This window comes from Ammodytes marinus (genome assembly GCF_949987685.1).
Source record: "Ammodytes marinus genome assembly, chromosome: 9".
NCBI lineage: Eukaryota > Metazoa > Chordata > Actinopteri > Uranoscopiformes > Ammodytidae > Ammodytes > Ammodytes marinus.
The window spans coordinates 13,287,001-13,302,862 of NC_137213.1; the positions used below are offsets into that span (position 1 = coordinate 13,287,001).

At 41.4% G+C, this 15,862-nt stretch overlaps 2 protein-coding genes across 2 annotated transcripts; one reads left to right on the top strand and one right to left on the bottom strand.

The window, feature by feature from the left end:
- Positions 1–4,417: 4,417 nt before the first annotated feature.
- Positions 4,418–5,484, top strand: c1ql3b (complement component 1, q subcomponent-like 3b; the record flags this gene model as incomplete). Its single annotated transcript, XM_080034499.1, has 2 exons — positions 4,418–5,041; positions 5,305–5,484. 2 exons carry the CDS (start codon positions 4,418–4,420, stop codon positions 5,482–5,484), a joined length of 804 nt encoding a protein of 267 aa, XP_079890625.1.
- Positions 5,485–6,120: 636 nt separating this feature from the next.
- On the bottom strand, positions 6,121–13,583 carry pter (phosphotriesterase related). The gene is made up of 5 exons (XM_080034498.1): positions 13,513–13,583; positions 11,825–12,292; positions 10,640–10,905; positions 8,332–8,472; positions 6,121–7,425 (listed from the first exon to the last, which is right to left on the bottom strand). The coding sequence occupies exons 2-5, from the start codon at positions 12,254–12,256 to the stop codon at positions 7,215–7,217; spliced, it is 1,050 nt and encodes a 349-aa protein (XP_079890624.1). The 5' UTR covers positions 12,257–12,292; positions 13,513–13,583; the 3' UTR covers positions 6,121–7,214.
- Positions 13,584–15,862: the final 2,279 nt, after the last annotated feature.

The window sequence follows — 15,862 nt, forward strand, 5'->3', positions numbered from 1 at the left end:
TGTCTGACAGTATCACCTTCTAAAGTTGATATGGCAAACCCGTTAGCACAAACATCCATCCAGGGAAAATGGACCATCATTAACATTCATTTGGAGAGTTTGTTTCTGGCCACTGGATGAATGTATGTTAAAGGTTCACTCTCCTTGTAGCTCTGTTTTGGTCTCTGTTTAGCTGTGTTAGTCTGTCTGCTGTTTTGGTGCTGCGCAATGTCGAGTCCAGTTGCTTTACTGAGGCTTTTTTTTTAAAATTACTTTAAACAGCTTCCTTCTGTATCTGGAATTAACAATGGTGAGAGCAGTGGAGATAAAAAAAAAAGTACTAAAATAGTTGTTAATAATTCTCGTTGGGTTCATCACTACACACTACATAGTTCGCATTGTCAATGTAAAATCCTCTTTGAGCAACTTTATTCAATTAACTCATATCTCAATTATCTCAATGTTATATAATAGTATTCTTTTTTTTGTAGAATTAGTTTTATTATGGTTTAAATTTGAATTATATGTTATATAATAGTATTCATTCTTTAAGAGTGAAGAATAAAAAAGGTGCATGGCAACAAGGCCTTGATTTAACAGACACCACTTCTTGCCATAGGATGCATTTACTCCTCATCTACATGTACTTTATTTATTTATTTATTTATTATTCTTTCGGACAATTCCACACAATACACAATTTTCTCTTGCAAATATTCATACATCATACTTTGTGTTGTCCGAAGGGAGACGGAAGAAGCCAAAGGCTTATCAGGTCCCGCCCCCATTTTCATCAAATTCGGATTCAGATACACAGATTACTGTTACAAAATAAAAATAAAACAAACAAAAAACATTATTTTTTATATATATATAGCTATATATGTATATATATATATACATACACACACATATATATATATATATATATATATATATAGGGGAAGGTGGGGTGATTTGTGCATTTTGGAAGTTGCAAAACCCCTTGTTTCTAGAAAACCGTGGAAGAAATTGGAAATGTGACCACATATTTAAGAAGAGCCATCCATTTGACTCATCCTGTAAAGAAGGGAGACACAAGGAATAAGATATAAGCACATTTAAGCTCAAAAAACTGTGTTTTGCCTTTCAAAGTAAAATTTCCATGATCAAGGTTTTTTGATTATTGTGTCTGAACAATTATAGACACGTTTGAAAACATTTGACACATGTTTTAGTGCTTTGGTATGCTACACTTTGAGTCTATATAGTTAGCACAATGTCAAACCTAAATTGCTGCATCATGCCTATTATCCAAAATTCTGGGGATGGGGTGATTTGTGCGCAAGGGCCTGGGTGAGTTATAAGTAAGTAAGTAAGTAAAATGTATTTATAAAAGCACATTTATGACAGTTTGCACTGTCCAAAGTGCTGTACATAGTGCATTCAGTAGGTAAACAATGAAGGTAAAATAACAATAACCAAAATAAAAGACGTAAAGCCCATACATCCACATAAACACAGATAGTAGTGCAGAGGTAAGTAAGTAGTGCAGAGGTTAATGGGGAGGAAACACCAGGGTGTACATTGGTGTTTTGAGCCTTGATTTAAAGGCAGAAATGTAGGGGGAATCACATTTGTCAGGTGGCAGTTGGTTCCACAAGCACGGAGCAACTAGTGCAAAGTACATTTCTGAGAGTTGTGCCAGTGGCATGGCTGTATACGCTGGTCACCAAAAGAAAGTGATTGTCTACAGTAGCTCAGAAGAGAGTGACATCTCAATTCCACTTAACGACACCACTGATGAGAGTTCAGATGGCCAGAAAGATGATGATGGTGACTTTGTCATTGTGACACAATGACGCACAAATCACCCCACTACGTGGGGTGATTTGTGCGACAAGACAACTTTTTTTCCGAAAGCTATATTTCTTAAACAGTTTATTGCAGATCCAAAGTTTTTATTGCCAGGGATGCACAACATCCTGAAATATATGTACATATTTGAGTTGGAGACATAACTGTCAAGGCCTCACTTTAAAATCACTTTGAGTAAAAAGTTGCACAAATCACCCCACCTTCCCCTATATACATATACATATACTTTTTTTTTAAGAATCTGCAGTCCAATACACAGTCAATTTTAATCTAATTGCTTCAGCTTTTAAAATCAGTTCAGCACAGTTCAGTTTTTCTGTGACAATGCCAAGTGTATAAAGTGTCAAGTGGCCTTGTATTTGGCCTGTTCCATTACTAAACTGGTAGTCTAAACACTTCTGCAAAAGTATTCCAAAACAAGTCTGTCTGCTGGCCTGTATTATTTGTTACAACATTGTAATGAAAGTGACATTGACATTGTGCTCAGGTTATTAGTCTGTAATTTTCAATAATTTTTGAAACATAATTTGCTTTGAAATTGTGCAAACTGCAACTCCCTGTGACAACTTCATCAAGTCCATTCCACAGCTTAATACCATTTACAGATATCGAAAAGGACTTGAGTTCAAAGTGGCTCAATGTCTCGTATTTTACTAGAGATGAAAAAAAGGCCAACATTTTTCTTGCTTCTTATGTCAGCTTCCACCAGTAGCAAAGGGCTACAGGACATGCATATCTTGAAATACTTTCGGAACCTCGATATTGATCCAAAAATCATTTATGGCTATATTTGATGTACCTTCAACAAAACTAGCTACACTTCAGTCGAATGATATAATGTGAACGTCGCTGTTCCTGTCCGCCCTTTTTTTATAATCAAGGAGGCCATGATGTGTAGTGTAATATTAAAATATCAAAATATATTAAGACTTGGATTCTCTTCATTGATTATGAGGAGAAGCTCTTCCAGCCAGCATGTCGATTGCAAATGTTTTCCCAAGACTTCCAAAACTCTTGAGCCAATAATCTATACTTTTTTTTTTTTTTGGTTTGGTTTCTCGTTTCTTAAGATTCTTAAAACCTTTGCAGTAAACTCCTACATCAACATGTATATTTTCAGCATACTTTTGTTCATGGTATTGGACGCTTATTATGCCATTGACACTGTATGAACAGGCAACATGTTATTGTGTGACCTTGTGTCATCATCTGATGACGTAGAATACGATCTTCAATATCTCTTAATACAGCTCTTTTATTTGTGAATTGTACAGCCCTTTTAACTATATCTGGAGTGCAAACAGTTCTGAGTGGCACTTTTCGAGATCACCATTCAACAAACGCTTCCATAGAATCTCATTTCAGAAAGGCTGCAATCAAAGCTTCCCTCCTTACAAACAAACAAACAAGGCTATTGGGGTGTTTTTCCCTTCCTATTCATCTATCTATCTTTGCACCTGGCAGTGAGGTGCCATCTACAACGGAGTGACAGCCTCTGAATTCATGAGCAGGAATTAGCCCTTCATCACTCAAACTCTTACGAAAGCAACATTGCTGAGGTTTTAAATAAAGAAAAACTGTACCTTTTGGAATAGACTGCTTGGATCATACTATAAATGATTGGAAATTACGTTTGAATTTTTAAACAAACTACAATGATCACTTAGTTTGGCTAATACAATAGTACCAAGATAGCATACGATTCTATACTTCAGGATATTCGTGTGCACTCATCCCTCACTGCCAGCTCCTAGTGACTCCCCCCTTCCTTTCACTGGCTCTATAGATTTTCTCCAAATGATAAATTGGTCATGGGGAGCCACTGAGGTGTGACCCGCTGCCAAAGGAGTATAGCTTTTTGGTTTTAATGGGCCTAATTATGCTGGAGACCTTTAGAGCTGTTTGGGTGTGTTTTGATAACGTGGTGGTGGTGTGTGTGTGTGGGGGCTGTAACGTTTAAGAGTGAGCAGTAAAAGTAATGTGCGTGCTGTGTTGAAACGTGTGTTTCTCTGACTTCACAAACAAAACATGCATAAATTAGTCACGTTTCAGAGCGTCAAAGTTGCATCAGTATTTGTTGTGTGTTTTTTCACTTTCTCTCTTTGGATTGAAGACATGGTTGAAGGTGTCTATCCCATCCATCACCTGCCCCCCTCACCCCCCCTCAATTCTCCAAACACAGAAGCCGGTAACGGTTCATTCTCAGCCCATTCTCTCCTTTGGCACCGCGCTGGACACAAACTTGTGCAGCGTTGAGACTGTGTACAGCATCACCACATAGCGCGGACTGTGTAGTTTTTTTTTACTATCAGAAAGTCTTTAGCTGTTTTTTCTTGCAGTGGAAGAAGTGGAGATGAACCAGTTGAACGGAGTCTACTGCAGCGCTTAAAAAAAAAAGTTGTGGATGGTTACTTTTTGCGCATACACATTTAAGGGACTGTTTTATCGCCTAAAGTTCCAGTAGCCTTCAAAGCAAAGGGAGCAGGTAATTATCTTTTTTTCTCCTCTGCAAAAATAATCGCCCTCAAGCAGGCTGGAAGACCACACACTCCGGAGAACACAGCGAACCCGCAGAGCGCAGATGATCGCAACTGGTGTCTGTGGCGTGGCGCTGGTGCTGGTGCTGGTGGTGCTGATCCCGGTCGTGGTGAACACGGCCGGGACGCCCGCCCGCTACGAGATGCTTGGCTCCTGTCAAATGGTGTGCGACTCTCACGGCACGTCAGCGACCACGGCCACCGCAAAGGCCACCAGCCCCATCAAAGACAACCGCCTGGTCCAGTCGCTTCCCACGTTCATCCAGGGTGCCCAAGGAGAGCCGGGGCGCGTCGGCAGGATGGGTCCGAGGGGTCCGGTAGGCGAACCGGGACCGCCTGGACCTTCCGGACCGCCGGGCGAAAGAGGGGTACCGGGCCCCGCTGGTCAACCCGGAGCCCCCGGCGCGTTTGGGACCACCGGTGCCATCAGCGCCGCCACTTACAACACAGTGCCAAAGATCGCCTTTTACGCAGGACTGAAGAAGCAGCACGAAGGGTATGAAGTGTTGAAGTTCGACGACGTGGTCACAAACCTGGGCAACCACTATGACCCCTCGTCAGGGAAATTCACCTGCTCAATACCGGGGATTTACTTCTTCATTTACCACGTGCTGATGCGAGGGGGAGATGGGACCAGCATGTGGGCTGACCTCTGCAAAAACAACCAGGTAAAGGACTCTTGTTATATAACTATGTAACAATATCTTAATCTGTTCCGATGTTTACTCCAAATCCTTTGATTAGACTACAATGCACTTAGAAACGACTGCCATTTGATTAACAACGTTTTTACGCACGAGGTTTACGCACGAGTGAACCCAGACATTTAAAAACAGGCAAATACTCGCTAAGAAGTTGTCTGGTGTCTTGTGTTAAGTATGAATAAAGACACAGTTTGATCAGTATAAGAATGCCATTATTTGCCTTCCAGGTGAGAGCCAGCGCCATCGCCCAGGACGCAGACCAGAACTACGACTACGCCAGCAACAGCGTGGTCTTGCACCTCGAGCCCGGGGACGAGATTTACATCAAGCTGGACGGCGGAAAGGCGCACGGGGGAAACAACAACAAGTACAGCACCTTCTCCGGCTTCATGTTGTACGCTGATTGAAAACACGGACACGATCATCTGCAGTAGATGGGTAAAAAGACCCGCTCTGCTAAAAATCTTGCTTCACTGCTCATGCTTAATTCAATGTCAGTTGGATTATCAGAGACAGAACTCATCCATTTTTCACCACATTGCAAAAGGGTCCAAAAGGGACGTGGAGGACGTCATGCAGAAAAAAAAGAGAACTGTACTGTGCAATAGCGAAGAGCTTATACAGTGTAATTACATTTTAAATGTGTACAGCACTAAATTGTGCCCTTGTCGGATTGATTAGTGTCGCTATTGCACCCGGAATGAAGTGTTTAGCTTGAACAAATTAAGTTTGCTGACATAATGTAGCTTCTGTGGTAACACTGAGTGGAAGTCGATTTAAAAGTTCAATGTATTGACCTTTAGCACTCAATTATAGAGGCTAAAATTATACTCCACATAATCTCCACTCTGTTCACAGTGTTGTAAGTCCGTATGTGCTTTATTTTTTTAAACATAATTTTCGACAGTTGTTGCATTTTGAGTGAAGATGTATAAAGATGTTGTGATGCATGACTATAAAGATGACATTTCAAACACTTTAAGATGAAACTAAGATATCTATAAAGATAAGACCGTGTCCATGTGAAGCACTGTCTGTCACCAAACAATCATTGGAGCAACTCATTTTTTCTTGTCTCAATGTGACAGCTGTTTGGAAGAAACATGGTGGTTAGTCACCGCCACAAAACTGGACACTCACACTGACAGAAATGTTTTCGAGGGCGTCCATCGATCTGCCTGCTGATTGTTAAGCCCCATACAGATAAGACTGTCAGCTAATGTGTAAAAAAAATAAAAAAATTAAATATTGTAAAAATAATAGTAATAATAAATCCTCTGGCTCCCTTCCTAAACCTCTCAGAAGATTAATCAAAGTTACATAGTCGTCAGTCAGCTGTATAGCCATGGCCCCATTGATCATGTGGTGAAGTCACCCTGTGGAGGCCACCTGTTCCCCAGATGAGAGGAGAGTGTGTCCTTCATCCGGGCCTCCCATAGATGCCCCAGACTACCCACCGAGGGCCAACGGGACAACTCATCTAGCACAGCCGCATTGTGCCAGGAGCAGAGCAGCATACTGATTACTAACAAGCTCATTATTATCATCCCATACAAAACACGCATGCATGGAAAACATCACTGACAAACACAGAGAAATAAACTGTGACATTGAAATGGAAGAAAATCAATAAGCGGCACATTCTGCCAGTACCAATGTAGACCAATGATAATGATATCTATTCAGATATCAAGGAAAAGGCTATTTTTTTTTAGACAAAAACAGGACCAAACCATGAGTTCTTATTGCGATCCTTCAAGGATCCCTTTATAGAATTTGCTTACAAAGTCAATAATGTTTAATCAACAATACAAAAATCTTATTTGAATTAATAACAACCTGTATAAAAACTCTTTCAGTTGAATGAACCGTCTGTAATTATTATTTTTTAATTGTAAAGACGTAGTTACAAATCATTTTGCCGAGCTGAATTTAACATCAACGTTAGAAGACATCATGCACAAACCCTGAGAGCTGATTGGTTTGAAGCACATTTTCTAAACCACAAATTTTGGACTTTCATTATTGCAACATAGATCTCAAAGTATTCATTGTGGAGTGTTCAGTGATCATCACCTGAACATAAAATAATTGCCACTTTAAAATGGCCTTTTCCTCTGGTCTGGTTTGTGTTGCTTTATTTGAAGGTCAGCCAGCGTTTGGGGTTGTCGATGAGGATTTTGTCCACTTGGTGCTGGGATATGCCCCTGGTCAGCATCTTTGGCACAATGTTCTTCAGGATGTGAGAGTAGCCGTGGCCGCCATACTTGGTCAGACGGTTCTTGGTGTGGATGTCGTGTGCCACCAGTATCATGTCCTCGTAGCCTTCCTTCACCAGAAATGCCAAGCTGGGCACCAACAGTGAACAGAAAGAGGCGTAAATAACCAGGGCACCTTAAAAGCAACACAACTGACACATTTTTAGTAAGGAACATACGGGAATTGCCAATCTGCCTTCACTAATTAAAGGTGCCCCAAGGAACTTTCAGTTTGTGCTAATTCTTGCACCCCCTTTGGACAAAAGGCTGATGTTCCTGGGTGAGCATACCCATGACAAAGGCATTAAGAAAAACTATATTAAAATTGAATTATTTACCCTGATGGCCTTGTTTGCTGTAACAGGTAATGTATGATCATCAGAGGAAAAATTAGACTGTTTCAGAAATAAAAAAAAGTTCCTCGTAGCACCTATAAAGCTATAGTGAGTAACATTTTCATACAAATGTATGTCAGTAACAATCAAGCCACAGCAAATGAGTTGACACAAAGTTGATTATAAGCTCCACAATACTGGTGTTGCCCCATGTCACTGGCGCAGGAGCTCAAAGAATACCACAAAGCACCCAGATGTTTCAGTTGTTGTTTCTACTGCTAAGAAAAAAACAGGTATTAAATCCATGCTCCATCGCCGAAGGCTAACCTCATGTACGCGCCAACAGTGTTGTTGTAATTCCTCAGAATTCCTCATGGGGGCAACATAAGTTATTCACTATAGCTTTAAACCTGTTTTTTTTTACTGTTACGCCTGAATTTGACTGTTGACACACACTCCTCCCTCTACTGTGGTGGGAGATATGCTTCTAACACATTCTAGGGTAAAACAAAAGCAAAAAGCAGAAAGAAAAGGGAAATATTAATCTAATCTCAAATTAGAAATTGCAGACACAACGATCAGTGTGTCCACACTTCTGGTACATCCAATCACAAACATGGCACTGAAAATGATACGTTTAACCCGGACCGGTGTAATTTACGTTTTGACTCTCTGGCTGTCACTGGGCATGTCCACCTCCATGTCGAACGAATAGTTCAGCATCTCCGTTCCAAACAGATCATACTCCAGGTAACTTCCCATTTTCGCAAACTCAAGAAGTTCGCCCTCATCGAATATCGTCCTGTGTTGAGAGAACAGGGAGTCATTGAGATGAAGCTTACCCAGGAAAATGCAATGGCAATTCTTTCAACTTTCACAAGAATGTAAAAAATATCAACGTAGCAGTGACTAAACAAATTTTTCTCTAAAAGTGCATTTAATGCTTACATATTTTATGCAAAACTGAGCTACAAATAAGGATTATTTTTCTTTTCAAAAGGGGACATTAGTTTAAACCTATTTCTACTAAGATTTACATGCCATGCATTCAAAAGTTGTCTCTTGTTGCAGTTGAATGAGGGCACAGTGCAAATTAGCTAATTATACACCAGAGGGGTATACTACGAAGCGAGATTAAGGGCTGAGCGAGGTCTGTTGAGTCTAAAGCCAGAGTTTTCAGTATCACGAAAGGTGGCTCTCTTTCTACCTGGCTAGATCACCGTGGTAACAGAGGCTGCACGGCTAACCTGCTCAGACCAGTTTTTGTTCCAGAGTTTGAGCTTAAATTCGGCTCTTAGAGCGCGGCCCTTTAAGGAAACTACACCTTTTGAAATCCCGCGGACCTGACTATATTGTCTGAGCGATACTTCTTACTGAGTCAACTAGTTAAATCAGTAAACTTATTGATCAGCAAGTTAATGAACGAAACGAAGCCGTAACATAAGGCTTACATTAGAGTGAACTGTAACATCGCGCTGCAGCTTTTTGCCACATGCATAGTTATTGATGCAGAAAATGTAAAATAGCCTAGTATGCAGCGCCACTCTATGCTCTCACCTCAAATGATTTTACCTGGCGATCTACACACTGGCTCTTAATGAAGCGTTCTATAAAATCACAGGTTGCAACATTATTTCACTGTAGGCTTCTTTCTATTCATCAGTAGCGATTACAGTTGGGACGTGACAGGTGACAGCTGTCACAGTTCGGACATCGCTGCAGACTCGCAGGTTAAGCTTCTCACAGTAGATTCATATTTGTCTGGAAAATACAGACTACAGGTTTTGTATCTAGGCTATTTATTGTAATGGTATTTACAAGATGCAAATAAAGGGCTATTAGCCTAAATCAAAATCAAAATTTAATTAATTTTCTCAACACTAAAGTGATTTTCCACATAGGATATGCTATTCATTAGGGGACAGTGTCAGACTTAAATCAGATTCTTAAGTGTAGGATTATCAACTAGGCTAAATGGTGTACTGTTTAAATTTGAGTTCAACCTTTAATTGCTTTATAATGTCACGTTGCGCACCGCGAGAACGATCTGTAAAATAAATTAATCAATTCAGTAGCCCCATTTTCTGACAACATTCCACTCTCTCCTTATTTGCAGAAAGAGTTTTTTTCGGCTCTCTGTTTTCTGCTGTTCTGTGATCATTCAGACTGACAAACTCTTCCTCTTGAGTGAAGTCAGCGATGGACTTTTTTTTTTTTACTCAGCTGCTCGCAATCAGTCCGTTTGTGTAAAGTTAGCGGCACAAGATCAGTCCATTCTGTGCGGAAGCAGAGTCAAATGACGGGTCAAACGCCCCCTTTCATGGGGACGCGCACAGAGCCTGAAGCTGAAACCCCAGTTCAACATAAGAGGTTGATAACTTCCTTGGTGATACCGGTTAGCTCTGAGCGAGGGTATGTGTTATGTTGAACCAGATCAAAAAAAGAGAGCCGGGCTCTGTTGAGTTTGCTTTGTAGTATACCCCTCAGGTCCCCTTGAAGAACAAAGAATAAGTCTAAGGGTGTTTTCTCTCTAAAGTTCGAGTTTGATGTAATCAGTGATGAGGTCTATAATTAATAGGACTGAATTGTATCATTATATGTAGTAAACAACACTAGAGCCTGATTTTAGCTTTTAGTGTGAGTTGCCAGCATTAGAGGCACACTAAAAATATTTTAAAAATTAGAATGTGGACAAATTAGAACACAATAAGTATGAAACAGTACTTTGCTTATTGTCAAAAATAAAATATCTTTGAGGCAACTGCAAGTCTGTTTCTGCCTCTACTGCACTGCGTGGTATGACACCAAAGAGGAATTGGACCAGCACGATAAAAATGTTTCTAAAAGTAATTAGGGAAAAATAAATGTCAGGGAGGGAATGTGGGAACGGAAGTAGTGAGGCTTTTACCAAAGGTTCGCCCTGATATTGTTTGGAACTAACACAAAGTTGATATGGAGGACTTTCTCACCTGTCCAGATGTGACATGACAGTTTTTCCGATGTCCCCTCCGGCCTCCTGTAGTATCCTGATGATTTCGGCGGGGGCGGCGGGGTTCCTACCGGGATGAATGATGACGGGGCAGCCCAGCTGTGACTGGGCGTGAGCCGTGGCCCTCAGCACCTTGGTCTCGCTCTCTGTGATTGGCCAGCCGGTGCCGATCTCTCCAATCACGCCGCAGCGGATGTCTGTGCCGTCGGCGCCGTGGAGAACCTCACTGACGATGATGTCAGTGAGCTGTGGAGGAAAGGAGGGCGACATTTTGTAGACAAGATACTGACATATCAGTGCATTACAATGACTCTTTTCTGATTTCCTTTTTCTGTCATTTTTTAAGGTGGAGTCAGCCTTTCTATAGAGCACTTATTGTTAATATCGAGTAAATATCTCCACACGGTCCGCTACCTGTCCGTACTGTGTATGCATTGAAAAAAAGAAATGGCGTAAATACACAGCCATGGCTCTGTAAACTGGTAGGTAAAAAAGTGTGTGTGTTAACAAAGGGGGCCCACCAAGTCTAGGCAGTGTATTAACAATGGATTGTCTTTAAGTGCACACACAGTACGGACAGGTAGAGAATCGTGAGGAGATACTCACTGATTTTTAACAATACGCTTTCAACCTAATAGCTGACTCCACCTTTAAGAACCTTGAAGCATCAATCTATAAAAGATACAGAAGAAGAAATCGTTGCACACGAACAAAGAACGTGCAACACATTGATGCAGGATGTGCTTTCTGTCTTACGACTGAGACAAACAGCACCAATGACAAACTCTAGACCTGCACATTCTGACTTCAGTTATAGGTGCTCCGAGGAACTTTTAGTTTGTGTTCATTCTTGCAACCCCTTAGGACAAAAAGTGATAGTGTTTTTCCTAAGCCGGCTGTAGTTCCTGGGTGAGCATAGCCATGACAAAGGCATTAAGCATTAAACTATGTAAAAAAAAAAAATCTTTGCGTTGATGTTCTCGTTTGCTGTTACATGTCATTTATGATCGTCAGAGGAAATAATGAGACTGTTCCAGAAATATGTAAAAGTTCCTAGTAGCACCTTTCCACAACAATCTCCTTGAAAACTTTCAGACAAAAGTGTTCAATGCATGCCAGATTTTGGCCAGACTATAGCAGGGGCCACCATACAGTATAGGCCTACCTTCTCCACACTCATTCTCTTGGTTGCGTCAGAGTGGGTGCAGTCCACATAGTAGCCTGCCCCTGCTACTACGTGTACCCCGGTGTCTTTGGCCAGCTTTCTGAGTGTGGGCAGGTCCCGCTGGATGCCCGTGGTGGTGTTTTCCACTATGGCGCCCCCTCCCGCCTTCCTGTAAGCCAGCATCTCGTCGCGCACGGCAGCGGTCTCCTGTAGCAACAGCAGGTTCTCGTGGCAACTGTAGGGGTTCTGCTGCAGCCAGTGGGCGTGCCGCATTTGGAAGGGGTTGTCGGCCACCGCCTCGTCGCCAGCCGGAGGAGGCAGGTAGCAGCACTCGAAGCTCATGGTCAGGTGCTCGTGTGTCATGGTGCGACCCAGCTGCTCCGGATCCACCAGACCCAAGACTGTCTGGACCTTCCCACTCAACTCGGACATGATTGATTGGTGTGTTCAGGGATTTTTACCAACAACCTGAAAGACAAGATAAGATAATAGAATGTATTATTGTCATTGTATAATAATACATACAACGCAATTCAGGTGCACTTCAGGGACCGGGTATTAAAGGTACACTATGCAGTTTTCAAAGGAAGGGGATTTGCTCACATTGCCCGTAGTCAGTTTACAAAATATACTAAATCTTAATGTAATTCTTATCGAACAATTCTAGAATCATAAAAAAGTTATTTTGAGGCACCTGGAAGCAAATGCAAGACAAGAATATATTTGCAAACCAAACTGTGGGCCCTGTTGCTGTAAACAACAACAGTATAACAGTCAGCCTACTTTTAAGGTGGCTTTCTAACAGTGTTCCAGGGATCCCCTTTTGTTTGTTTATTCAGTTATGAGAAAATACCTCAGACAATATTCACTTCTCTGACACACCCAAGGTGACATAGTGCACCTTTAATAAATGAGACAAATGTCAGATCTGGACATCTGGTACATTCTACAGGTGTGTGCAACTCTGGTACACATCAGACAGGACTCTGTGTGTGTGTGTGTGTGTGTGTGTGTGTGTGTGTGTGTGTGTGTGTGTGTGTGTGTGTGTGTGTGTGTGTGTGTGTGTGTGTGTGTGTGTGTGTGTGTGTGTGTGTGTGTGTGTGTGTGTGTGTGTGTGTGTGTGTGTGTGTGTGTGTGTGTGTGTGTGTGTGTGTGTGTGTGTGTGTGTGTGTGTGTGTGTGTGTGTGTGTGTGTGTGTGTGTGTGTGTGTGTGTGTGTGTGTGTGTGTGTGTGTGTGTGTGTGTGTGTGTGTGTGTGTGTGTGTGTGTGTGTGTGTGTGTGTGTGTGTGTGTGTGTGTGTGTGTGTGTGTGTGTGTGTGTGTGTGTGTGTGTGTGTGTGTGTTTTAGTGAGGCTCCTCTGACAACTCATTGACACAGGCCTATGTTGTTGCAGTGCAACAATTCATTTGCAGGAGCGGGACCTTTGGACCTGAACCTTATTAAAACAAACCTTAAGCGTGTCTAGGATATAAGTTTATATAGCAGATAGATATCAACCAACACCACTCCTTGCTGCAACTTTGTAGTCGTTTGTTTACCTAAAGAGCAACGTTTTGTGAAACTCGTTGAAATCAAGCGAAAATCACGTGCAATGAACTCTGAGCTGCAGCACGAGAAAGGTGCATACGTAAAGTGAACTGATTTCAATCCTAAAATGTATCTAAACCCCTACAAAGAAGTTTCCTGACCTTGTCTGTGATTATTGCCTTGTCCACTTCCACCACCAGCCGAACTCAGACAGCTCAGTTCAGCCCCAAACGGATTAGCTCAGCAACAGAGGAACTCTCGCGATAAACCACGAGATTACTGCTCTGGTAACGGGAAAACAAGAACAGTACTGTACTATGGAGTTTATTAGTGAAATAAAGGTTAAAATAACAGTTTTTCAATACTGTTTTGGAGAAACAAGTATGGACCTGGAGATTACCTTTAATTTAACACATGACAACATGACAAAAATAAAATAAAATAAATTACATGAATCAATGAAACAGTGTAGCCTATAGGCTTAGGCCACCTCTTTTGAAGGCTTTTACAGTAGTAACGTGTAGCATTATTAGTGATTAATAGGTCAGTAAGTAAATGTATTGGACCTAAATGTCAACTGTAGGGTTGAAGGGGTCAAAGGTCAAAAGGTCTTCAAATGATGAATGGAGGTGGCTAATCATCATCAGTTATTATTAATGACCCATAACTGGTCTATAAAACATTAGCAAAGGTTTTAATAACCATTTACAAAACAATTTGTTATGACTAGAAAGCCATAAATTCTGGGCCTGTGCATGACACAAAAAGCAAGTTTCATCATTACATAGATTCAACCACAAGCGACAGGTAACATATTCTCTCAAATTCACGTCATTTAAAACTAATGGGTTGATTTCATTGTTTTGAAGTACACTAGCAGATGATGCAGGGCTTGAGAGACAGAATGTGACTCAAGCCTCAGTCCTCGTTCAGCAGATGGTCTCCACAGCAGCGCTTGGTCATGCCATAACAGGAAAAACTGTCCCATGAACAGTCACCATCGCACCGACAGACCATCCCCGCCAATAAGGGCTGAGCAAACCACCATCCACACACACTGCGGAGCCTATACGTCATCCACTTGTTGACAAGATGACAGCGGCCGTGGATGAAAACAAACATACTTCGTTTTCATGCTCAAGGCTGGCTTGAGGAGGTGGCCAGATCTTTTTATATCTTTAGATGGCTGAGAGGTGGGAGATTAGGTCAGGGCCACAGGACAAGTTTTTGTTTGCCTTTAATTTGACCATGTGATTTGAAGCACAAGGCTAGGACCTCCCTATGGGGAAAAAGTGAACTGTGGGCCACGTCCCTTATCTGTCAGGCCCATTTTTAATTTTAGCTGAGGTCCGGCATTCTGCTGTAAAGCTTCTGACCAGGTGCTCATACATGTTTCAGTTGACTCTAATCTTGGTACTGTATGTATTTTTTAAACTTATTCTTCACCAACAAATTTAAATCAAAGATCTTCTCATCATTTATGGAGTTCTGCATGGTCAGCCACCTGTCTACATTAGACATCATCTGGAGGTCGATGGTCCTCTGATCCGGGCTTGTTTACATAAATGACATGTAACAGCATTTTTGACTGTATTTTATGTCTCACTTCTGTCCTTTATTGTGAAGCACTTGTGATGTTAGACCTTGAGAAATGCTGGATTAAATAAACGTGTTCACCTACTTAGCCCCCATGGTGGTTGTGCTGTGTCACTTCTAGCTTGTAGAAATTGTATTGAAATCAAAGGTATTTGGGAATATGCACACTACTGTATGTAAAACCTGAAACAACTCTACATTTTGAAGAAAGGGCCCCACCACAGAGCAGGGCCTAAAGATTAGATCAAGTTTCAGACACAAAAAAAACAGTCACAAAGATTTATGAAATAAAGCTGCAGTTAATTGAATAGTACCGAACTTGTCTGATTACAAACTAAACACTCCAAAATGAATGCATTCAGCTATTGAGGCTGAATTTAATTAGAATGAATTGACCAACTCCAACATTACACCCTGCACTTTTCTTATGGTTAATGGGGTTTGGGGAGTGCTGTTACTCATCAGCCTAGAGAGCCTTGCGCTGCAGGGCTCCTCATTAGCGATAAGAGAAAGATTGTCACTGCCATTCATCTGTACGGCTGATGTGTTTCAGACAGACAGGACCACGGGGGGAGATTCTGAACAGAGAGGGACTACTTAAAACCACCTCTCCGCATGTAGACAGGAGAGAATTTGAGCTTGATGCATATGTAGCATACAGTGTATTTTCATGCCTGTTAGAAGAACAAGCCATCAGATTTGATTTTGGTATATTTGGAAAGCATGGTGGTCTGAATGACATGCCCTAAAATCTTCACTGAAATCACTTTAAACTCAGCATTTCCTTTTATTCTCTCTGTATTTTTGTGTAGTTTAACATTTGTGTAGTTTAGCATACTGTGTACTCGTCAATGCAGAATATGTTTGCAATTTTAGTAGAAATAGTCTGGACATCACTGTGACTGCCACATTGTT